The following is a 24860-nucleotide window of genomic DNA, read 5'->3' on the forward strand; positions in this document are numbered from 1 at the left end:
GAGAAGAAGATAACGCGGAAGACAAAGTGCTATTGTAAAGGAGATTGGATGAAAATGACGAGAGATTATTCAGAGCACCGCCGTGCACTTGCACCAACATAAATGAATGGTTAGATTGCATTAAATACACTTTTTGTTTATTAAAAATAAAGTTGATAATAAATATCAAGAGTTGAAATTATTTTATAAGGGTTTGGTCACTTACACCGTCGGTGCATAAAATAATTTCCAGAAAATGACCCGTCTCGTAATATTTGCGCTTTAATTTGGAAATTCTGCCAGACAACAATACTGTACGGACCAAACTCATTGATCGACATGCACTTTGGACCGAACTGGTGACTAAAAACAGAGGCAGTGTAGGTTTCAACGCAATTCTCTGGACGAGTGCAGATTTCAAAAGATTTATGTTTCCAGGAAATGGAAACTTGGGACCCCTATACCAGGAAATCATAAACAAAATGACAAAATAGAAAAATTATCGGAGAATGTGGTGCCTCAAGTAGGGTGACGGACTTGGGTTTCTATAGGTTTTTTAATTTTTAATTTTTTAATTTTTTTTTTCCAATTCAACTAACTGAACCGATATCCTGTTTAGCGTAACCGCAGATCGAGGCCCGAAAGGCCAACTCCAACAATTAGGGTCGAATACCATCCTAGACCCAACCCCAATCTTCTGCATCATAGTAGTTATATGAAGTATGAACATAATTTAGATCAGATATTACAACTAAAGAGTTGCACAACAATTCACAATACATATATAGTAATATAGGAGGATTTGTTGCAATCTCAAATATGGAGAACAACGTATATAACGCTGGAAAACAATGTCAGCACCAGTGTAAAGTATACAAACAAGTTCCTCGCCAGTATCTAATTCTAGGAACCTCCATGTACTCTCATCAGAGAAAAAAAGTTAAAAGAAAACCTTCAGAATGACCAAAAGTCATTGCATTTTGGTGTAGCGATTTGCTGTCACTTATCGTCCTTCAATCACTGTAATGGTAGCTTCATTCGTGGAGGAATTAGTATGTCCATACTGCAGTTGAGGATGAAAAAATGAGTTTTGGATAGTGAATACAGGCCTCTTAGGTTGTGAACCATCTTTCTCGCTACTTAGCATTAAACCTATATCCTTCATCGTTGGTCTATCTGTAGCATTATCTTGTACACAAAGAAGCCCAATGTGCACACATTTCAGTACTTCTGATGAGGAATATGAATCACCCAATTCTTCATCCACCAACTCCAATCCCCTGCCTTCATACCACAAGTTCCATGCCTGAAAAAAGTACAGAGTTGTTGTCAAGAATTGTTAAGACTGCTATAAACTATATGAAATAGCTCGACAGCTAGTGAAACTCACTATTTTACATTGAACTTACATAGGCTAGAAAGCCTAGCTGTTGGTCATATAAAAAAAAGTTGTTGTTCTTCTTGCTGCTAATAATCTCCAATACCAATACTCCGAAGCTGTAGACATCAGATTTTTCAGAAAATATCCCACCCATGGCATACTCCGGAGACATATAGCCACTGTATAGAAAACTCGTTAGTATGAAACTGGTTTCTAACTTGAAGAAAAATACCATGTAACTAAGAGAACTAATTCTTACCGTGTCCCCACAACCTTCTGAGTATTTTCTAGACACTGTGATCCTTCAACTATGCGTGCCAATCCAAAATCTGAAATTTTTGGGTTCATTTTCCCATCCAGGAGAATATTGCTGACTTTCAGATCTCTATGTATTACCTTCACATAGGAATCATAATGGAGATAAAGAAGTCCTCTAGTAACACCCTGAATAATATTAAAGCGTCTATCCCAATCAAGCTCTCCTCTCCTCATCGGATCTAAGTCGAATAGTTAATACACCCATTAGAATGTAATCACCAATGGTTATTCATATTTCAAATGTATTCAGTGATTCAGCAATGAGCATGATGAAAAGAATTTTCATCAAAGACTTCTAGAGTTCTAGGTTCTAGCCTTGTCCTCTCATTGAAACTAGATTCCTAATCAAGTAGTTTCCAAAAAAAAAGATTCCTAATCAAGCCTTTAATGTTAGGAAATGCAGATAGTGGTAGGAATATTTATGCATGCATGAATAATAGAGAAATTTATGAACTGAATAAACAGATACAGTAAAGGGATGACACATTTCATCATTTAATAATTATGAGCAATAAATTTGTTGTGCTGCTTAATCAAAATCGATGATTCTCTGTGTATAGATAATAATGCATTCAACGGTCGATGGATAATTTGTGCCATGTCAATTTAGTTCATGTCAAAACTCGTACCTTTTTGTTAGTACATAGTAGGGAGTCTTTTGGTACAATTAGACTGAACTTTTGGCATCTTACTTTAGTAAGAATCTCATTCAAGGTCCCCAAATATCGACATATTATAAAGATCCCAGAGACAACAATTACTGTTAAAAGAACAAGATAGCACTATAAGAAACTGCAGCCATCATAAAGTGCCAGTGAAACTAACCGAATAGAAACGTATCCAAGCTTTTGTTTGGCATGAACTCGTAAACAAGTAACTTCTCATCCTCTTTAATGCAGCAACCCATCATCCGAACAAGATTTTTGTGTTGAAGATTGGAGATCAACAGCATCTCATTCTTGAACTCTTCAATGCCTTGTCCTGAGCTACTAGATAGTCTTTTTACAGCTATTTCCTTTCCATCTTGTAGCATCCCCTATACAAGGTCCTCGAGTTAATCATGGTGCTCATTTTTGTATTCTTCTACCTGTTACAATGCTATATTACCCTCAAGTAAACAAATAAGTACCTTATAAACAGGACCAAAGCCTCCTTGCCCGAGTTTGTTTGTAACACTAAAATTGTCTGTAGCAGTTAATAAGGTATCAAAATCATATATCAATAGCTCTGATGGATCATGTTTTCCAATATATATTCGAAGAGTGTCTCTAGAAGATGGAATCGATTCTGTTCAGTCAAAGACAAGTTTTGTTAATTTGCGAGTATAAACGTCAAACACCAAGTCAGAATAAAACAATAAAAGTTATGGATATCAACCAGTATATAAGCAATATAACTATACATGCTCTTATAAAATTCTGCAGGGAAGTTAAACTGATTTGATTAGCAGTCTAGTGCTTCAGAGAGATACTGATAAATGTGCTAATGCATCAGAATGATTGATCTCCTCTATTTCATTCTCTTACCCTTTTGGTTAGCTCGCAACCTGTGCAAACCAAACACTATGGCAACCAAGATAATCACTAAACCAATAGCTGTAAGGCTGGCAATCAACTTAATTGGCTTTTCTTCACCTGCAAATTAATTTACAATACGAAAAGAAACATAAGAAAGGGATAAGATATTGCTAACTACAGTTTTGCAAGCATTGTTATCAGTTACCTAATTCTTTGCGTGCAAGGCGAATATAAATATCAACTCCCCCCTTGGAAAATTCCTGTATATCAATAAGGTCTTTGGACCAGACCAAACACCCAATATTATTAACATGTGCATAAGCCAGGCATGAACAATTATTTAGGCACTGTATCTTGCAGTCATTGAAATCGTCTTCAAGATTCAAAGATGTAATGTACTGATGATAATCTGGTACTTTCGCTCGTGTGATCTTCCAAAACCCATCATCATTATCATCTTGTGTTCCTTGCAATGGCACTGACTTCTTATTTGTTTGTCTCTCACAGAACAATTCGGTTTTCCGTACGCACCCACTGGTCCAGTCTCCTTTGCTCCATTCCAGGTCTGACTTTGGCACAAACCCTTTCAAACACTTGCAGATTGGAGATTCAGAAACATTGCAGACCCCATAAGGCCCACACGCTCCATAGATGTCACATGGATTCTTCTGTGCATCGCAGTAGACTGACCAGTTGCTACCATTCCTTGCATACATGAGCTTCAACTTTCCCTGTGAAGAGACGTCTAGATATGCTGCAAGATTGCCAAATAATTCATAAGAGAAATACTGTGTTCCCTGTTCTACATTCTCTTCTCCTTTAAATCCACTAAGATATCCATCATCCATATCTGGCAGGCCAATGAACTTTGATTTATCCCATGGCCCACTTCTCCAGAAGGGAGTTGATCGATTAATCCAAATGATCACTTGTGCTGGCGTCTCTGCTGCCCGTCCACCTTCAACTGTATATATCCCACTAGATGGATCACTCTCACTTTTCCAGGCAGTCAAGAAACGTCCCTTTTTAGATTTAGTATTGTATCCAAGCCGCTGGGTTGGTAGCATAGTGTCACCAGGATAATCAAAGCTCTGCCATATTGATTCACCAGCTCCTTTGACAACAAAGTTTCCATCATCTGAAAGAACTGCAGCAACTGAGCTAGTATTAGACGATGAAACCTGTATAGTAACATTGTTTGACCACACAGAGTTCAGCTTCCCGTCTACAAGCTCCAGACTCCCATTGCTGCTAATTCTCAAACTCGCCAATGAGCCTGTAACTGCAAGAGGCCTTTCCCTGTTGGCCACCCACACAACTTTACGGGGTAGTATATTCTTGTGCCATATCCCCACATACTTGTTAGCAGAGTCACTAGGACTGAAGAAACCCAATTCAAAAATCCTACCAGGGGAGACTAGAGTTTGTCCCTGTGATAAAGAGTGTGAAGGATTTATCTCATACAGTACTTCAGCACAACAATGTTGTGACAGAAGTGAGCTGAAGAAGAACAGGAACAGCCTAGAGGAACCTAAAGCACTAATATTTTTTGTTCTAATACCCATTTGCATACCAACATGTTATCCATAAGAAACCATGACTAACATTTAAATACTACTGACAACTTCTTTCGTCCCATTCGTACAGTGAAGCAAATTTCACATAGATTGGTTACTATTTTAGAACACATGTTTATTCAGTTTTTGTGTTGTTCTCAGAAAAAAAAAATATCTGCAAGAGGAGAAATTGTACATACTTACTGGTCTGAACTGGATGCACTGCTTTTACAACACATGTTTTTCAGTTTTTTTGTTGTTCTCAGAAAAATTCAGCTGCAAGAGGAGAAATTGTACATACTTACTGGTCTGAACTGGATGCACTGCTTTTACAACACATGTTTTTCAGTTTTTTTGTTGTTCTCAGAAAAATTCAGCTGCAAGAGGAGAAATTGTACATACTTACTGGTCTGAACTGGATGCATTGCTTTTACAACACATGTTTTTCAGTTTTTTTGTTGTTCTCAGAAAAATTCAGCTGCAAGAGGAGAAATTGTACATTCTTACAGGTCTGAACTGGATGAATTGCTTTTTTGATAACCCAAGCAATGCCTCTGTTTCACATGGTTGCTCTGTTTTCATGACCACTTAATACAACCAAAGATTCCGCTTCATGTTAACATGGGTCCTATCACCCAACCAGGAATCATGAACATAAGAAAAAATGAAGAAAAAGATCATAAGGAGAGTAAGAATTACTTAAGGAATAATGATATCAATGCTATGATGGAGTGATAGACTTTCTTTCTTTTTTTTCAGTAACTGAAATCATACAAGAGTAGACAGTTTTATTTTATTTTTTTATTATTTTTATAAATCTGAGTTACATCGTTATGAGTCAAACATAAAACTATAATAGTAGACCAGTTGTTCATGAAATTTCATAATTCATTGATCTGTTGTTTAGGAAATTGCCTAATAACTAAGTCCATGTGAACTGATTCGTAGCTTTGTGTTAAAAGGCAGCTGCAATGTGGAAAATGGAAATCACATCACGCTTTTGTTGAAAATCCTAAAAATCGCTCTTTTTGTTTATAATAGAACCTTCAAGATCCCAGACTATACTCATTGCAAAGAGCTCAGAGAAGGCAATAACATTCTTGATGTTGAAAATGTGGCCAGGCTAGGGGAGACTAGAGTTTGTCCCTATGCTAATGGCTCCATAGGTGCAATCCATACCACTACATTATTTTTGTTCTAAAACCCATTTTTTGGTACCCACAACAACCACCACTTGCAGTTGTTTTGGCTCTAATACCAGACCACTAAATTGTTTTGGCTCTAATACCCATTTTTGGGGTTACCCATAACAACTAGGACTTACACTTAAATACCTTTTTTTTTTCTTTTTCTTTTTTCTTCTTCTCTGAGAATGGACTTACACTTAAATACTTCTAACAAATGTTTTGGGTAAAATTTTCAGATGCAAACTTTGTCAATAGCAAGTGATTCACTCTAAACCCTAATTTCCAAAGCTGCAAGCTTGATTATGAAAATTGTACCAATTCAAAGTCGTGGTCCTCATTTAGAGGAGACGAGCACAAAAATCCAAAACCCAGATGAGAAAAAGAAAGGAAATTTCAAACCACCCTTTAACAATTAACACCAAACAATTTTGCCCTATGTAAAAGAGTATATGGGGAAGTTTAAGCCCACCTCCTTCTTTGTTCCTCAACCATCAGCACAGTCAACGCCGTTGACCTTAGATTGTTCTGAGTGGCTGTCATCATCAACATGAAAGAATTCACTTCTCCCATTTCGGCTCTCCATCGAATTTGTATTGAAAATCTTCGCAGCTACTCAGAGATTGGAACCCCAGACGGTTTTCAATTTGGGGACGAAACGTTTCCAACTTTAGATTTTAGCCCTTTCGATTGTCGCGCCCTTTAAAGGAATCTTCCTCGTTGAAAAATACATGGGTCGAGCCCAAGTTGCCATATGGATTATTGGTGTATGATATATGGGCCGGGTGGATAATATCCACGCGTGGAAACCGGATAAGGGTTTGCAAAAGATGACAAGAGAGGAGGCAGGACGGGCAGCTTCAGATTAATAACCTTCAGATCAATTTTTGAGTCAAAATAACATATAAGTATAACAATTTCTCCTCTCACATTGAACTAATTCTTAACGATGCCTGGCTGCAACATTAGTTATCTCTGATAATGGTAGAATTTTTTTTCAGGACTATGTTCTGAGACCAGGTTATAATTTCTCGTTGGTTCGGCCGTGATTTCCAAGAACTCCTATGCTTTTGGAAGGCCTCTCTCACAAAAGAAGAAACCTTATCTGAAGGCTTTTGTGTGTACCATGGCTTCGATTTGAGGCTTGAAGAATAGGATTTTCGATGAGAAGCTAAGGTGATCATTTTGTGTTGACGTTTTCCAAGGAGGAAGAGCAGCGACAAATTGCATGTTTTTGGAATAGTACCAGCTTGGATTGGGTCCGTTGCGTTGGCTGTGGTAAATTTTTAAGGAAACTAATGGGAATGTGTTTGATATTTCTTGGTTTAGGATGTCGAGAACATGTGGGAGGTGACAGTGGTGCTTCTTTGGTTCTGCATAGATAGGAAGAGGAAGCTTCTGGAAGGTCAAAGCTTTCCTAGTGAATCTAGTGATTGCTTTTTAGACCTATTTGGGCCTAAAATCCCGAAAAACTAGCCCAAAAAGTTTATAGTTAGGCTTTACTATGTGAGGAATTATTAGGTGGTCCTGGAGTACTACGTGGCACTGTCATGTGGTGGTCCAACCCAATAATATCACTCGAATGTGGTGGGGACCCGGACCATGCAGGGGTGAAAAAAAAAAATTAATTTAAGAGACCAATTAGAAATCACTACGAGTCACATGACCCAATAACATCACCCCAGACCACCACGTGTACTATGGTCCGGAACCATGTAATAATTTCCCTTATGTCCTTAAAATTTGAGAACAAAAAATGAACCCAACCAAAATATTTCGGTCCAGGCTCAAGTGGCGCCCAACCTTTATTATTTAAAGTATATATTTGACTGGACTAAATCACCAGAGATTATGGTTAGCCTCAAGTAAGGTAGACTTTGTTCTATAGGTTTTTTCCATTTGATTTTTCAGCACTAGTCCCTAACTGAATCAATATATCAATTTTGTATTTTTCAAAATTGAAACCAACCTAAAATTTATGAGAATCAACGTGATTGGTTAATCATAAAAAATTCATTAAGTGAGAAGTAAAAAAAAAAAAAACCAAAGCTCATTTAGTGTTATTGTAGATCGAGGCCCAAAAGCCCAACTCAAACAATTAGAGTCGAAATGGACCATCCCAAAGCCTAACTAGCTCCAATCTACTGCATTACCATAGTCATATTCATATAATTTTGGCATAATTGCCAATTTGCTACTTTAAGTTTGAAATTCGTGTCAATTTGCTACCCTATATTTTAGTTTAGCCATCAATTTGCTACACTTTCATCAAATTTCTCACACTAGGATTTCAAAATAAACCAATTTTGCTTGCCTAAAATTTCAATGTTAGTCATTTACTACCTTAGGTTTTCAAAATTGATCAATGTTTGGATGGAGGAATGGATGAATTAAAACAAGTTAATTGGGTACAAGAGTAGTATATTAGCAAATTTTGAAAAACTATGGTAGCAAATTGGCTGAAATAAAACTTAGGCTATCAAATTGATTAATTATGAAAACCTAGGAATGGAAATTGGCAAAAATATAACCTAAGATAGCAAATTGTCACTATGATAAAACTATAGATAGCAAATTAACTATTAAGCCTATAATTTTTAGATCAAATATTGCAACACCTGTGAGAAAACCTTGAACCAAATAACAAGATAAACAAGACACCTACAAAGGAATATAGCTCTTTGTTTAAATTAGGGCTGCCACTTGGTTTGGTAATTACCAAACCGACCGAATATCAACCAATACTTTAGGTTTGGTAAACCAACTTTTTAGTAACCGGGACCGATAAAACAGAAATAGAAAATTACCGAAAAAGTTGGTTTGGTTTTGGTAAATATTAAATCTACCGATTATCTAAATATTAGCTTTATATACTATGATTTTCAATATACATACATGTATATTAAGAAATAAACATAAAAGTTTTCATAATAGTATGAACATTACTCAATATACTACATAATTAATAGTACATGTATTTTGAGTAACCTAGCCCAAGATGGTTAAATAACCTAGTTTTATTGAAAATAGATAAAATTTGATGTCATATATACCGAAAAAAGCTATGATTAGTAGATGAATATGAAGTTTAAGGTTATAAAATTGAAAAACCTAATTTTGTTCATTCTAATTTATATTACAAATAATTAGTTGTTCTAAAGTTTATAATACCGAAAACCGAAATACCGAATTTGGTAGATATGATTAAAAATCGAAAATTTTGGTTGGTAATTGGTAGCTCAATTTTGAAACCGAAAGCTTTAATTTTGAAGTTGGTAATACCTATAACTAATTCGAACTGACCGAGTGACAGCCCTAGTTTAAATAGATAGCATCCGCAAGAGATTGAATTAGCCTAGAGATGGATGCATCTTTTTGCTATCTATCACGACCCCGGTTTCACTGGAAAATTGGAGGGTCACAAACCACTCTCTACAGTTACAAATATGAAATGGTGCTAAAGCAAGACCCGCGACTATTGAAAATGAAAAATGACTGCTCAATTGAGACTTAATAATGTCTTTGTCTGAGGTTACACTACATATATAGTAATACAGGTGACCTAAACATAAACGAGAAAAAAACTTGTTGATCAAGGTACGTAGCTGTATATGGAGGAAAAGAAACAATTATAACAACCAAAAATTGCCTAAATCATTGAGTCCTAGAGGATTTGGTGCAATATCAAATAAGAAAAATAATGTACATAACACTGAGAAACAATGGCAACATCAGTGTAAAGTATTCTACTTCTGGGAACCTCCATATACTCTCTCCAAAGAAAAATAGTTAAAGGAAAACCTTCATAATGACCAAAAGTCATTGCATTTTTTATGCAACAATTTGCTATCACTTATCGTCCTTCAATCACTGTAATAGTAGCTTCATTCATGGAGGAATTAATATGTTCATACTGCGGTTGAGGATGAGAAACTGAGTTTTGCAAGATGAATACAGGCCTCTTAGGTTGTGGACCATCTTTCTCACTACTTAGCATTAAAGCTATATCCTTCATGGTTGGCCTATCCGCAGCATTATCCTGTGCACAAAGAAGCCCAATGTGCACACATTTCAATACTTCTGATGAGGAATATGAATCACCCAATACTTCATCTACCAATTCCAATCCCTTGCCTTCAGACCAGAAGTTCCATGCCTAAAAAAAAAAAAAAAATCCAAAGTTGTGGTCAAGAATTGTTAAGACTACTGTATCAAGCTATAATAAAACTCACTACTTTAATTGAACTTACATGGGCTAGAAAGCCTAGCTGTTTCTCATATAAAAAGAAGTTGTTATTCTTCTTGCTGCTAATAATCTCCAGTACCAAAACTCCAAAACTGTAGACATCAGATTTTTCGGAAAATATCCCACCCATGGCATATTCTGGAGACATATAGCCACTGTGTGGAAAACTCATTAACTAGTATGAAACAAGTTTTTGGCTTAAAGAAAATTACCATGTAACTAAAAGAACTGATTCTTACCGTGTTCCCACAACCTTTTGAGTATTTTCTAGACAATGTGTTCCTTCAACTATTCGTGCCAATCCAAAATCTGAAATTTTTGGGTTCATTTTTTCATCCAAGAGAATGTTGCTGACTTTCAGATCTCTATGTATTACCTTCACATAGGAATCATGATGGAGATAAAGAAGTCCTCTAGCAATACCCTGAATAATATTGAAGCGTCTATCCCAATCAAGCTCTCCTCTCCTCATTGGATCTGATGAAATAATTCATACGCCCATTAGAATGTGATCACCAATGTCATTCATATTTCCAATGCATTCAGTGATTCAGTAATGAACATGATGAAAAGAATCTTCATCAAAGGACTTCTAGACTTCTAGCCTTTGTTCTCTGATTGAAACTAAAATTCTAATCTAGCCTTTAATTGTCAAGAAATGAAGATAGTGTAGGAAATGCACCGTGTATATATAGATAAACATGCATTCAAAGATTGATGGAGAATTTGTGCCATGGCAATTTAGTTCATGTGGATTCACACTAACCTTTTTATTTGTACTTACTACGTAGGCGGTTTAATTCTAAAATATAATTCCTAGAATTATACTGAACTTTTGGCATCTTATTTTAGTAAGAGTCTCTTTCAAGTTTCAAAGGTCCCCCAAGTTCGACATATTATAAAGAGCTCATAGACAACAATTATTGTTGAAAAAACATGATAGCACTATGAGAAACTGCAGCCATCATAAAGTGGCAGTAAGTGAAACTAACCAAATAGAAACGTATCCAAGCTTTTGTTTGGCATGAACTCATAAACCAGTAATTTCTCATCCTCTTTAACGCAGTAACCCATCATCCTTACAAGATTTTTGTGTTGAAGATTGGAGATCAACAACATTTCATTCTTGAACTCTTCAATGCCTTGTCCTGTGCTACTAGATAGTCTTTTTACAACTATTTCCTTCCCATTTTGTAGTATACCCTATACAAGGTCCACAAGTTAATCATGGTGTTCATGTTTGTATTCTTCTACCTGTTACAATGCCATATTACCCTCAAATAAACAAACAATTAAGTACCTTATAAACAAGACCAAAACCTCCTTGCCCGAGTTTGTTTGTAATGCTGAAATTGTCTGTAGCAGTTAATATGGTACCAAAATCATAGATCAATAGCTCTGATGGACCATGTTTTCCAATATATTCTCGAAGGATGTCCCTAGAAGTTGGAGTCGATTCTGTTCATTCAAAGGCAAGCTTTGTTAATTTGCATGTATAAACGTCAAACTCCAAGTCAGAATAAAACAGCAAAAGTTATGCATACATGCATGCTCTTATACAGTTCTGCAGGGAAATTATAATGACTTAATTAGTAGTTTAGTAGTCTAGTATTTCGCAGAGATGTTGGTAAATGTGCTAATGCATCAGAATAATTGATCTCCTCTATCTCAATTTCTATTACCCTTTTGGTTAGCTCGCAACCTGTGTAAACCGAACACTATGGCAACCAAGATAATAATTAAACCAATAGCTGTAAGGCAAGCAATCAACTTAATTGGCTTTCCTTCACCTGCAATTTAATTTACAACATGAAAAAGAAAACATAAGAAAAAGATATAATATTTCTAACCACAGTTTTGCAAGCATTATTATCAATTACCTAGTTCTCTGCGTGCTAGGCGAATATAAATATCAACTCCCCCCTTGGAAAATTGCTGTATATCAATGAGGTCTTTGTACCAGACTAGACACCCGATATTATTAACAAGTGCATAAGCCAGGCACGAACAATTATTTAGGCACTGTAACTTGCAGTCATTGAAGTTGTCTTCAAGATCCAAAGATGTAATATACTGATAATAATCTGGTACTTTCGCCCGTATGATCTTCCAAAACCCATCATTATCATCTTTTTTTCCTTGCAATGGCACTGACTTCTTATTTGTTTGTCTCTCACAGAACAATTCGGTTTTCCTTACACAGCCACCGGTCCAGTCTCCTTTGCTCCATTCATGGTCTGACTTTGGTACAAACCCTTTCAAACATTTGCAGATTGGAGATCTAGAAACGCTACAAACCCCATAAGCCCCACATGCTCCATAGATGTTACATGGATTCTGTTGTGACTCGTACTTGAGTGACCAATTCCTACCATTTTCTGACCTCATATGCTTTATCTTTCCCTGTGAAGACAGGTCTACATATGCGAGAGTTTTCTCTGGTAAGTTAAATGAGAAATACTTTGTTCCCTCTTCCGCATTTTCATCTAGTTTAAATCCACTAAGATATCGATAATCCATATCTGGGATGCCGATGAATTTTGATTTATCCCATGGCCCAGTTCTCCTGAAGGGAATTGATCCATTAATCCAAACAATCATTTGTGCTGGCCTATCTGTTCGTCGTCCGAGTGTAATTGTATATATCCCACTAGATGGATCACTCTCACTTTTCCAGGCAGTTAAGAAACGGCTTTTTCTATTTTTAATATCATATCCCAACATCATGTTTGGTAGCAAAGTGTCACCAGGATGATGAAAGCTCTGCCATATTGATTCACCAGCTCCGATAACATCTTTGACAACAAAGTTTCCATCGTCTGAAAGAACTGCAGCAACTAAACTAGTATTAGATGATGAAACCTGTATTGTAACATTGGTTGACCAAACAGAATTCTGCTTCCCATCCACAAGCTCCAGACTCCCATTGCTGTCAACTCTCAAACTAGCCAGGGTGTCTATAAAAGCAATAGGCTTATCTCTGTTAGCTACCCATACTACTTTTCGTGGAAATATGTCCTTGTGCCATATTCCCACATACTTGTTACCAGAACTATTAGGACTGAAGAAGCCCAATTCGAATATTAGACCAGGAGAGACTAGAGTTTCTCCCTCGGATAGTGGGTGCGAAGGAGTTATGTTATATACTTCAGCGCCATGCTGTGACAGAAGCAAACTGAAGATGAATAAGAAAAACAAAGTAACACTACCCAGTTGCATCCCTACCCAAATATGTTTCCCAGAAGAACAATGTCAATTATTTTCTGTTTCACAGGGATAACTATGCTAATGAAAGTACTAAAGCACCTAGGCCACAGAGAATTTAGCTTAGTCCAGGTAATTGACAAAGTTCTATGATAGTTCTGCCAATGCTTTCAAAATCATGGCAGACAAATTTGATATTATCTAACCACATTCAGTAAAGTTGAATGTGATTTAACTACCATTACATTGATACATTTCACATCCCACTATCTTCTATGGTCACTTTCAGTTATTCAACATACTAATTGAATTCAAACTAACAAATGAGGAGCGTGTCGGGCAAGTAAGCCTGTGGACACTATTAACATTGATACAAACACGGAGTGTGTCGGGCAAGCCCGTTTTAGTCCCTATGATATCAATTTAATCAGAAATACCCCTAAGCTTTTCAATTTCAGTCAGCCATGACTAATTGCTCAAGCACCATCCAAATTGGATGTTAGCTCTGACAATGACGCCCACTTTAGGGGCTAAAAACTCAGGAGGGTGTGTAATGCTGCTCATATAGTGCTCAAGTTCATTTCCATTCAAACTTCTGTCAATATCAAATAGATGCACATTTTGAAGCTTGTGAATTTCCTTGCCCAACTTTGGGACAAAGGTGACAAATGCTTCGAAAGTCATCCCTTAAAGAACAGTACGTCTTGAGTTCTGGTGGAGGAGCCACGAAGATCCAGAAATTGCACCATCCCATCCCCATTGACCATTGTAATTAAGAACTAGGAACAATCAGCAAGTTGCCATAACCTTATCGTGCCCATACAAACGTGAAATGTATGTATGGTTTTAGTCCAAGTAGGACTACATACAAACGTGAAACGTGAAATGTATGTATGTGGGACTACACTACAGCATGGTTTTAGTTCAAGTAGTTAAAAAATTACACCTTCTTCTCCAATTCAGTCCACTTGTGCGCAAAGTGCACAACGCACTGAAGTAGCAAGTGCATTCACTGTCCAAGAGTGATATCAACGCATTGAACGAAGTCTAAGTCTTCCTACTTCACAAATTTAGTTGCTACTTCTACTGTGAGTCTGCGAGCGCAAGAACTCCGCCTGGGCTACTAGGCAGTAGGGACTCCAAAATCAAGTCTTTGTAGGTTTTGCGAATCTGGTAATAGCTTCATGAAAAAATAGTCTTGAATATTTTGAAGTGTTTGTCGAATATTTTGTCTTAATTCATTTGCATACTCTTCACTCCATGGACATCTCATGTCCCCTGTGGTACCCTCTCTCGGACATTTTAACAACCGCATTATCTTCTCATCGAACAAAAAAAACAGAAGAAGATAGAGCGGAAGACAAAGTGCTATTGTAAAAGAGATTGAATAAAAATGATTTGTCTCGTGATATTTACGCTTTAATTTGGAGATTCTGCCAGACGACAAAACTGTACGGACCAAACTAATTGATCGATATGCACTTTGGACCGAAATGGTGACCAAAAACAGAGGCAGTTTCAACGAATTCTCTGGACAAGTGCAAGATTTCATAGATTTATATGTTCCCAGGCCAGCTTATTACACCCAAGGATTCCCGTTGAATAATGGAATGTTGGAAACTTGGAGCCCTATGAGGAAATCATAAACAAAATAACATAAGAAGAAAATTTTCAGAGAATGGGGTTAGCCTAAAGTAGGGTGGTAGACTTGGGGTCCTATAGGTTTTTTGGATTCAAAATTCTACTATACATGTGTGTATGATATACACATAATCCGACGGTGTGGGAACCCTGGCCCTGCAATGAACAATAGAAAGACTACTTAAGACTTACACATCGTTGGGTGACAGTATGTGTGACATACACGCATATATATATAGTAGAAGTTCCACAATTCGAAAGTTCACTAACCGGAACCGATATCTCTATTTTGCATTATTTCAAAATTAAATCCGACTAAAAATTTTGAGAACGAGGTGATCAGTTAATCATCATTTCGGTCTCATACATAAGTAATGAATGAAGACGCCTTCTAAAAATATTCAGTAAACAAGCAGCAGAAAAAATAGAGGGCCCGTTTACTATGACTGTAGATCAAGGCCTGAAAGCCCAACTCCAACAATAGGGTCAAAATGGACCATCCCAGACCCAACTCCTATGATAGGAGTCCTATCTTCTGCATCACAGTTGTTATATAAAGTACAAACATAATTTATTCAAAAACAAAAAAAAAAACAAAGTAAAAACAAAATTTAGATCAGATATTACAACCAAAGAGTGACACAACAATTCACAATACATATGTAGGCATGTAGCAAATGTAGGTTGTTATATGTAAGAATTGTTGCAATCAAACATTCCCTGGATCTCTGAGTTCTGGAGGATTTGTTGCAATCTCAAATAAGGAGAATAATGTATATAACATCGGAAAAAAAATGTCAATACCAGTGTAAAGTATTCAATCAAGTTCCACACCAGTATCTACTTCTGGGAACCTCCGTATACTCTCATAGGAGAAAAGGAGTTAATGGACAACCTTCAGAATGACCAAAAGCCATTGCATTTTGTTGCAACAACTTGCTGTCACTTAACGTCCTTCAATCACTGTAATGGTAGCTTCATTCATAGAGGAATTAGTATGTCCATACTGCGGTTGAGGATGAAAAAATGAGTTTTGGATACTGAATAAAGGCATCTTAGGTTGTGGACCATCTTTCTCGCTACTTAGCATTAAAGCTATATCCTTCGTGGTTGGCCTATCCGCAGCATTATCTTGTACACAAAGAAGCTCAATGTGCACACATTTCAGTATCTTGTACTTCTGATGAGGAATATGAATCACGCAATACTTCATCCACCAACTCCAATCCCTTGCCTTCATGCCACAAGTTCCATGCCTGAAAAAAGTACAGAGTTGTTGTCAAGAATTATTAAGATTCCTCTAAGCTAAGTGAAATAGTTTGACAGCTAGTAAAACTCACTATTTTACATTGAACTTTCATAGGCTAGAAAGCCAAGCTGTTGGTCATATAAAAAAAAGTTGTTATTCTTCTTGCTGCTAATAATCTCCAATACCAATACCCCGAAGCTGTAGACATCAGATTTTTTGGAAAATATCCCACCCATGGCATACTCTGGAGACATATAGCCACTGTGTAGAGAACTCATTAGTATGAAACTGGTTTCTGACTTGAAGAAAAAAACCATGTAACTAAAAGACTAATTCTTACTGTGTTCCCACAATCTTCCGAGTATTTTCTAGACATTGTGTTCCTTCAACTATGCGTGCCAATCCAAAATCTGAAATTTTTGAGTTCATCTTTTCATCCAGGAGAATGTTGCTGACTTTCAGATCTCTATGTATTACCTTCAGATACGAATCATAATGGAGATAAAGAAGCCCTCTAATAAGACCCTGAATAATATTAAAGCGTCTATCCCAATAAAGCTCTGTTGTCCTCATCGGATCTAAGTCAAATAATTAATACACCCATTAGAATGTAATCAGCAATGGTTATTCATATTTCCAATGAATTCAGTGATTCAGCAATGAGCATGATGATATCCTCACAAAAGGAAAAAAAAAAAAAAAGCAATGAGTATGATGAAAATAATTTTCATCAAAAGACTTCTACAGTTCTAGCCTTTGTCCTCTCATTGAAACTTGATTTCTAATCAAGCCTTTTAACTGTTAGGAAATGCAGATAGTGGTAGTAATATTTATGCATGCATGAATAATACAGAAATTTATGAACTGAATAAACAGATACAGTAAAGGCATGACACATTTCATCATTTAATAATTATGAGCATTAAATTTGCAGTGCTGCTTGTCTTGCTTAATCAAAATTGATGATTCTCTGTGTATAGATAAAAATGCAATCAACGATCGATGGACAATTTGTGCCATGTCAATTTAGCTCATGTGAAAAACTCATACCTTTTTGTTAGTACGCAGTAGGCAGTTTTAATTCAAAAATAAAATTGCTACAATTAGACTGAACTTTTGGCATCTTACTTTAGTAAGAATCTCATTCAAGGGCCCCAAACATCGACATATTATAAAGATCCCAGAGACAACAATTACAGTTAAAAGAACAAGATACAAGAAACTGCAGCCATCATAAAGTGCCAGTGAAACTAACCGAATAGAAACGTATCCAAGCTTTTGTTTGGCATGAACTCATAAACAAGTAACTTCTCATCCTCTTTAATGCAGCAACCCATCATCCTAACAAGATTTTTATGTTGAAGATTGGAGATCAACAGCATCTCATTCTTGAACTCTTCAATGCCTTGTCCTGAGCTACTAGATAGTCTTTTTACAGCTATTTCCTTCCCATCTTGTAGTATACCCTATACAAGGTCCACAAGTTAATCATGGTGTTCAGGTTTGTATTCTTCTACCTCTTACAATGCTGTATTACCCTCAAGTAAACAGATAAGTACCTTATAAACAGGACCAAAACCTCCTTGCCCGAGTTTGTTTGTAATGCTGAAATTGTCTGTAGCAGTTAATATAATATCAAAATCATAGATCAATAGCTCTGATGGGTCATGTTTTCCAATATATACTCGAAGAGTGTCCCTAGACGATGGAATCGATTCTGTTCATTCAAAGACAAGTTTTGTTAATTTGCAAGTATAAACGTCAAACACCAAGTCACAATAAAACAACAAAAGTTGTGGATATCAACCGGTATATAGTAATATAACTATACATGCTCTTATACAGTTCTGCAGGGAAGTTATACTGATTTGATTAGTAGTCTTGTGCTTCAGAGAGATACTGATAATGTTCTAATGCATCAGAATAATTGATATCCTCTATCTCGATCATTTTCTTACCCTTTTGGTTAGCTCGCAACCTGTAAAAACCCAACACTATGGCAACCAAGATAATTATTAAACCAATAGCTGTCAGGCTGGCAATCAACTTAATTGGCTTTTCTTCTCCTGCAAATTAATTTACAATACAAAAACAAACATCAGAAAGGGATAAGCTATTGCTAGCTAGTTTTGCAAGCATTGTTATCACTTACCTAGTTCTTTGCGTGCAAGGCGAATATAAATATCAACTCCCCCCTTGGAATATTCCTGTATATCAATAAGGTTTTTGGACCAGACCAAACACCCAATATTATTAACAAGTGCATAAGCCAGGCATGAACAATTATTTAGGCACTGTATCTTGCAGTCATTGAACTCGTCCCCAAGATTCAAAGATGTAATGTACTGATGATAATCTGGTACTTTCGCCCGTACAATCTTCCAAAATACATCATCACTATCATCTTCTTTTCCTTGCAATGGTACTGACTTCTTATTTGTTAGTCTCTCACAGAACAATTTGGTTTTCCTTACGCACCCACCGGTCCAGTCTCCTTTGCTCCATTCCTGATCTGACTTTGGCACAAACCCTTTCAAACACTTGCAGATTGGATATTCGGAGGCGTTGCAAACCCCAAAAGGCCCACATGCTCCACAGATTCCACACGGATTATTTTGTGTCTGGAGGTAGACTGACCAGTTCCTACCAGTTCCTGCATACATAAGCTTAAAGATTCCCTGTGAAGAGATTTCTAGATATGCTGCGAGAGTGCTTAATTTATAAGAGAAATACTGTGTTCCCCGTTCTACATTTTCATCTCCATTAAATCCACTAAGATATTGATCATCCATAGCTGGTATGCCGATGAACTTTGATTTATCCCATGGCCCACTTCTCCAGAAGGGAGTTGATCGATTAATCCAAATGATCACTTGTGCTGGTATCTCTGTTGCCCGTCCGCCTTCAACTGTATATGTCCCAGTAGATGGATCACTCTCACGTTTCCAGGCAGTCAAGAAAGTGCCCTTTTTAGATTTAGTATTGTATCCAAGCCGCTGGGTTGGTAGCATTGTGTCACAAGGATGATCAAAGCTCTGCCATACTACTCGATCCACCACTACATCTTTGACACCAAAATTTCCACTGTCTGAAAGAGATGCAACAACTGAACTAGCGTTAGATGATGATACCTGAATAATAGTACCATTGGTTGGCGAGACAGAATTCTGCTTCCCATCTACAATCTCCAGATTGCCATTGCCGCAAACCCTCAAACTAGCCAACTCATCTGCAACTGCGAGAGGCTTTTCTCTGTTGGCCACCCAGACAACTTTACGTGGAAATATATTCTTGTGCCATAACCCCACATACTTACTAGCAGAATCAGGACTGAAGAAGCCTAATTCAAAAATGCCTCTAGGGGAGGAGACTAGAGTTTGTCCCTTTGATAAAGAGTGTGAAGGATTTATCTCATACAGTACTTCAGCACAACAATGCTGTGACAGAAGCAAGCTGAAGAAGAACAGGAACAGCCTAGAGGAACCTAAAGCACTAAAAGTTTTGGTTCTAATACCCATTTGCATACCAACATGTTATCCATAAGAAACCATGACTGACATTTAAATACTACTGACAACTGCTTCCCTCCCATCAGTACAGTGAAATGAATTTCACATGGATTAGTTACTATTGCTTTTACAATGCATGTTTTTTCAGTTTTTGAGTTTGTTCTCAGAAATATGTAGGAGCAAAAGCAATGACTTTTAGGTCAGGTTGCAGTTTGGACAAATAACCTTTATATGCAATATTAGACTTCCATCAAGTTGTAGTTCCATGCAAGGCTGATTGCAAGATTTAGACTTCTTTAGTGTCTTGTCACCATACATAAATGCTCTTTCAGGCATTTTAACAGAAACCTATCTTCACATCTTACAAACATGATATAAAAGGCAGAACATTTAGTGGAGACATTGGCCAAAATAATTTATGATTTTTTGACTTAGAGACTGGACAAAATGATTGGACTTTTGATCTTTGCCTATTTCTACTTTGAAAACTGAGCTGCACAGAGGAGAAATTGTGCTTACTTAACGGTCTGAAGTCTGAACTGGGGCTGAATTGGTTTTTTGATTGCCGACGCAGTGCCTGTGTTTCACAAGGTTGCTATGTTTTCATGACCACTCATAACAACCAAAGATTCCACTTCATGTTAACATGGGTCCTATGACCTTACGAGGAAATCATGAACATAAGAAAATGAAGAAAAAGATCATAAGAATAGTAAACATTACTAGAGGACTAATCATATCAATGCTATGGAGTGATAGACATTTTTTTTCTTTCAGTAACTGAAATCATGCAAGAATAGACGGTTTTCATATTTATTTTTATTAAACATCTGAGTTACACAGTTATGAGTCAAACATAGAACTATAACAGTAGACCAGTTGATCATGAAATTTCATAATTCATTGATCTGTTGTTAAGGAAATCGCCTAATAACCGTGTGAACTGATTCATAGCTTTATGTTAAAAGGCAGCTGTAATGTGGAAAATGGAAATCACATCACATCACGCGTTGTTGAAAATAATAAAAATCTGTCTCTGTTTATAAGAGAACCTTCAAGATCCCAGACTATACTCATTGCAAAGAGCTCAGAGAAGGCAATAATATTCTTGATGTTGAAAATGCGGCCGGGGGAGACTAGTGTTTGTCCCTATGCTAATGCTGCAATCCAAATCACTACATTATTTTTGTTCTAATACCCATTTTTTGGTACCCACCACAACCAGCACTTGCACTTTGATACTACTAACAAATGTTTTGGGTAAAATTTCAGATGCAAACTTTGTCAATATCAAGTGATTCACCCTAAACCCTAAACCCTAATCCCCAAAGCTTCAAGCTTGATTATGAAAATTGTACCAATTCAAAGTCTTGGTCTTCATTTAGAGGAGACAAGCACAAAGATCCAAAACCCAGATGAGAAAAAGAAAGGAAATTTCAAACCACCCTTTAACAACAAACAAGTTTGGCCTATGTAAAAGAGTATATGGGGAAGTTTAAGCCCACCTTCTTCTTTGTTCCTCAATCATCAGCACAGTCAACGCCGTTGACCTTAGATTGTTCTGAGTAGGCGTCAGCATCAACATCAAGAATTCACTTTTCCCATTTCGGCTCTCCATCGAATTTGTACAGAAACTCTTCGCAGCTATTCAGAGATTGGAGGATCCACTGGAACCCCAGAAGGTTTTCAATTTGGGGACGAAACGTTTCCGACTTTAGATTTTAGCCCTTTTGATTTTCGCGCCCTTTAAGTTGGGTCGAGTCCAAGTTGCCATATGATGATTGGTGTGTGATACATGGGCCGGGTGGATAACATCCGCGTGTGGAAACCGGATAAGGGTTTGTGAAGATGACACGTGTACGTAGCCGGACACGAGAGGAGGCAGCTTCAAACCTTCGGATCTGATCAATTTTTGAGTCAAAATAACATATAAGTATTAGAATTTCTTCTCTTACACTTCCATCATCGCACGATTTGTTCCGATGATTGAAGAGGTATCCCCCTGCTTGGCTGCAACATTATTTAACTCTGATGATGGTAAAAAAAAATTCAGGGGTGTTGGTTTGGAGGAATTATTATGTGATCTCGAACTACTACGACGTGGCATTGTTATATGATGATCAGAAGTTCAATATCACTGGAATTTGATGAAGACCATATTGAGGGGGTGAAAAAAAAATGAAAATTTTAAATTAAATAAAATGCCTGCGTCATTTCTAGTTGAGGGCAAGACTGTGATCTCACACGTTAGACTACAAAATGAAGAGCTTGGTCTGAATGACCAGAAGCTTCTCCTGTACACTCTTCCTCTTACGACATCACTTCATGATCATCGTCAAGACGACAAGGCTGCTAGTTAGGTCGGGGTTTGACGCTGATCTTCAGTTCGACGCTACGGCGGAAATGGAGTTCGGGTCGTTCGGTGATGCATCGTCGACATCGAGTCGAGTCATAGAACCCGACATGCAAGATCGTCGTTCTGAGGTAAAAACCCAAGAGCCCATCTATTTTGGATTTTGGTTTTAAGAGAAATTGGGTTCTGATTGTTGTTGATAATTTGGTTGCTGGTGACGACGATGCCGGAATCGATTGCATAAGTTTTCTTGTTCGTGGGCTCTGAGGCAGAAGACCCAGACCTCTCTAAGTTGTAACTTGTAAGTATACGTCTGGGAACCTATCTCGTGTTTAAGCTCTGATTATTAAAGAAATAAGTTTGATATTGGGTTTTTGAATTTGGCTTTTGGTTTTTGGCGATGACGGGAAACTGGAACTTAATTAATTGGGTTGAGAAGCAATATAAGGATTTTCCATTAAGTCAGAATTGAGAAGGATGGAGAGCGTTGGACGATGAAGGTAAACAGAGAAGGAAACAGAAAAAGGTAGGATCCTTCTACGAAAGTGAATGAGTTCAGTACTTTAAAGTTTGGTAATGATGATTAGTATTTGTATTCGATGAAAACAGAGTAGAGAAATGTTCAGTGGCTTTGGTCCAGCAACGCAGCAGGAAGAAAGAGTTTCAAATAAAGAATTTATAAGGTAAGTGGGAGATCACTTTGGAAAATTATTGTTGGACTTGATTATATGTGGCATGGGTATATATTGGTGAAAGTATTACTAGGCTACTGTAAGTATGCAATGATCAATTGATATGGTTTGATAAATTGGTAATACGCTGCATCATATTTACAAGAATGACAGAAGTTGCAAACTAGTTTATTTTGAAACGTGTAATTGATATTCCATTTTGGAAATAATGACAAAAGAGGTACCAGATTTGTTCAATTTGGAATAAGTAATTATAAATGTAGAGATTGCTTTTGGTCAATATATGTGTAGTGAACAGCCCAATTGAAAACAAATGTAAGGTAAGCTTGATTTATAAGCGTGGATAAAGACTCCAATTAAATACCAATAATGGTTATACTATGTAGTTATTGGTAAATGATGGAATTTGAGTAATTAAGCCTTTAAGTATGATGAACTTGAGAAAAGGTTGCTTATGGAAATAAGAAATTAACATTGGGTTTGTCAGACATACCTCCAGTTACCCGAGATTGTAAGCAGTGGTCGTGTTTGCCTAGCATCGTGGAGTAAAGGCTCAAACTCCAAGAATATCATGTAGGGGATTCAAGACTCTCCTCGATTAGTGGCTTTCATAGATAACGTATATATAATAGTGTTGCATGGCTTATGGTTATATCTTTATGAATTTAAAGATTTTGATATTTTAATGGCCATGCTTGTTTTCAATTGCTTTGATATTGTGTGATGACCTAAGAGTGAGTGGAGCATAGCGACTACCTTGGAATCTTGGGTTGCTATGAAAATGTCATTTTTGGATTGTACTTAGATACTAGTTTTGCCTCGTGGTTTATAGCTTAAACTTCAAAGAAAGTCAAATTGGTTTCTTTACACGTTTTATACCTCAAAATATTTTACGCTTCCGACTTCAATTCTGAGTTTCAAATTCCAATAAAAACTATGGTTTGTTTTAAATAAAATGCCTTGCAGTTTTTTAAGATGTAAGTTGGATTATCCGGCTTATGTTTTAGAGACTCGCGGCACTGTGACGTGTTCAAACTGGTGAGGTGCAGTTTGGGACGTTGCATTTATTTTGTCCTTTGAATTCAAAAACAGAAAATGAACACGACCTGAATATTTCGGTCCAGACTCGAGCCTCAAAAATTTTGGGACTGTCCAGCGCGCCGGCGCCCAGCACTAATTACTAGAAGTATATATATTTGACTAGACTAAATCACCACGGATTATGGTTAGCCTCAAGTAGGGTGGATTTTGTTCTATAGGTTTTTTCAATTTGATTTTTCGTCACTAATTGCTAACCGAATCGATATATCCATTTTGCATTCTTCAAAATTGAAACTGGCCTTAAATTTATGAGAATCAACGTGATCGATTAATCCTAAAAAATTCACTAAGCAAGAAGTCGAAAAACAAGCTCATTTAGTGTTTTTGTAGATCGAGGCCCGAATGCCCAACTCAAACAATTAGAGTTGAAACGGACCATCCCAACCCCACCTCCAATCTATTGCATCACCATAGTTATATTCATATAATTTTGGCATGATTGCCAATTTGCTACTCTAAGTTTGACATTCGTGTCAATTTGCTATCCTAGATTTTATTTCAACTAATTTGCTACCCTAGATTTTATATTAGCCAATTTGCTACCCTTTTGTCAAATCTACTACTTTAACCAATTTTACTTACATAAATGTTCAAATTTAGTAATTTACTACCTCACGCGCCCTAGGGTTATTGTCAACAGGTTCTTTAGTTTTGCTCGTCCGGCGACCCCCCCCTCGTCGACGTTGGCACTCTGCCTCGTAGGCGAGCGGTGGGTGTGGCCGGACGGGTCTTTGGCGTGGTGCTGGGTTCTGCTATTGAGGGGCCTCGACTGTTACGCAAAGTTTTTCTTCTCTCTAGGATAATGATGAAGGAGATCGTGGTGGGCTTTCGAAAATCGTGGAGGGGCAGGCGACTTGAAACCAGATCATGGTTGCAGACCATGGATCGTATGGTTATGGGTCCTGTGTTGTGGCGAGGTTGGAGGCGGGT

At 37.1% G+C, this 24860-nt stretch overlaps 3 protein-coding genes and 1 long non-coding RNA gene across 17 annotated transcripts; 1 reads left to right on the top strand and 3 right to left on the bottom strand.

Annotated features, from left to right (window-relative positions):
* Positions 1-738: 738 nt before the first annotated feature.
* On the bottom strand, positions 739-6618 carry LOC112167201 (G-type lectin S-receptor-like serine/threonine-protein kinase SD1-29). 6 transcript variants are annotated; one of them, XM_024304180.2, is made up of 9 exons: positions 6408-6618; positions 5259-5379; positions 3401-4625; positions 3205-3312; positions 2808-2965; positions 2504-2714; positions 1620-1857; positions 1389-1539; positions 739-1285 (listed from the first exon to the last, which is right to left on the bottom strand). In XM_024304180.2, the coding sequence occupies exons 2-9, from the start codon at positions 5331-5333 to the stop codon at positions 983-985; spliced, it is 2469 nt and encodes an 822-aa protein (XP_024159948.1). In that variant the 5' UTR covers positions 5334-5379; positions 6408-6618; the 3' UTR covers positions 739-982. The 6 variants fall into 6 exon arrangements, with proteins under 6 accessions (XP_024159948.1, XP_040362663.1, XP_040362664.1 ...); XM_040506729.1 differs by lacking the exon at positions 6408-6618 and having other exon boundaries at positions 3401-5128; positions 5251-5379; XM_040506730.1 differs by lacking the exon at positions 6408-6618 and having other exon boundaries at positions 3401-5128; positions 5259-5326.
* Positions 6619-9753: 3135 nt separating this feature from the next.
* LOC112202930 (G-type lectin S-receptor-like serine/threonine-protein kinase At1g61490) lies at positions 9754-13451 on the bottom strand. The gene is made up of 7 exons (XM_040519703.1): positions 12062-13451; positions 11864-11971; positions 11482-11639; positions 11174-11384; positions 10421-10658; positions 10186-10336; positions 9754-10091 (listed from the first exon to the last, which is right to left on the bottom strand). Exons 1-7 carry the CDS (start codon positions 13398-13400, stop codon positions 9789-9791), a joined length of 2508 nt encoding a protein of 835 aa, XP_040375637.1. The 5' UTR covers positions 13401-13451; the 3' UTR covers positions 9754-9788.
* A 2196-nt stretch (positions 13452-15647) lies between these two features.
* On the bottom strand, positions 15648-21539 carry LOC112202931 (G-type lectin S-receptor-like serine/threonine-protein kinase SD1-29). 8 transcript variants are annotated; one of them, XM_040519701.1, is made up of 9 exons: positions 21290-21539; positions 20304-20361; positions 18428-19363; positions 18234-18341; positions 17835-17992; positions 17531-17741; positions 16616-16853; positions 16375-16536; positions 15648-16282 (listed from the first exon to the last, which is right to left on the bottom strand). In XM_040519701.1, exons 3-9 carry the CDS (start codon positions 19284-19286, stop codon positions 15973-15975), a joined length of 2046 nt encoding a protein of 681 aa, XP_040375635.1. In that variant the 5' UTR covers positions 19287-19363; positions 20304-20361; positions 21290-21539; the 3' UTR covers positions 15648-15972. The 8 variants fall into 8 exon arrangements, with proteins under 8 accessions (XP_040375635.1, XP_040375634.1, XP_040375633.1 ...); XM_040519700.1 differs by having other exon boundaries at positions 18428-19381; XM_040519699.1 differs by having other exon boundaries at positions 20304-20444.
* Positions 21540-21970: 431 nt separating this feature from the next.
* Positions 21971-23701, top strand: LOC121049537. Of its 2 annotated transcripts, none has more exons than XR_005800667.1 (3): positions 21971-22268; positions 22383-22663; positions 22747-23308. It is a non-coding gene; the product is annotated as an uncharacterized LOC121049537 (long non-coding RNA). The 2 variants fall into 2 exon arrangements; XR_005800666.1 differs by adding an exon at positions 23317-23701 and having other exon boundaries at positions 21974-22663; positions 22747-22820.
* The last annotated feature ends 1159 nt before the right edge of the window (positions 23702-24860 follow it).

The sequence above is a fragment of the Rosa chinensis genome, chromosome 5 (genome assembly GCF_002994745.2).
Source record: "Rosa chinensis cultivar Old Blush chromosome 5, RchiOBHm-V2, whole genome shotgun sequence".
In the NCBI taxonomy this organism is placed as follows: domain Eukaryota; kingdom Viridiplantae; phylum Streptophyta; class Magnoliopsida; order Rosales; family Rosaceae; genus Rosa; species Rosa chinensis.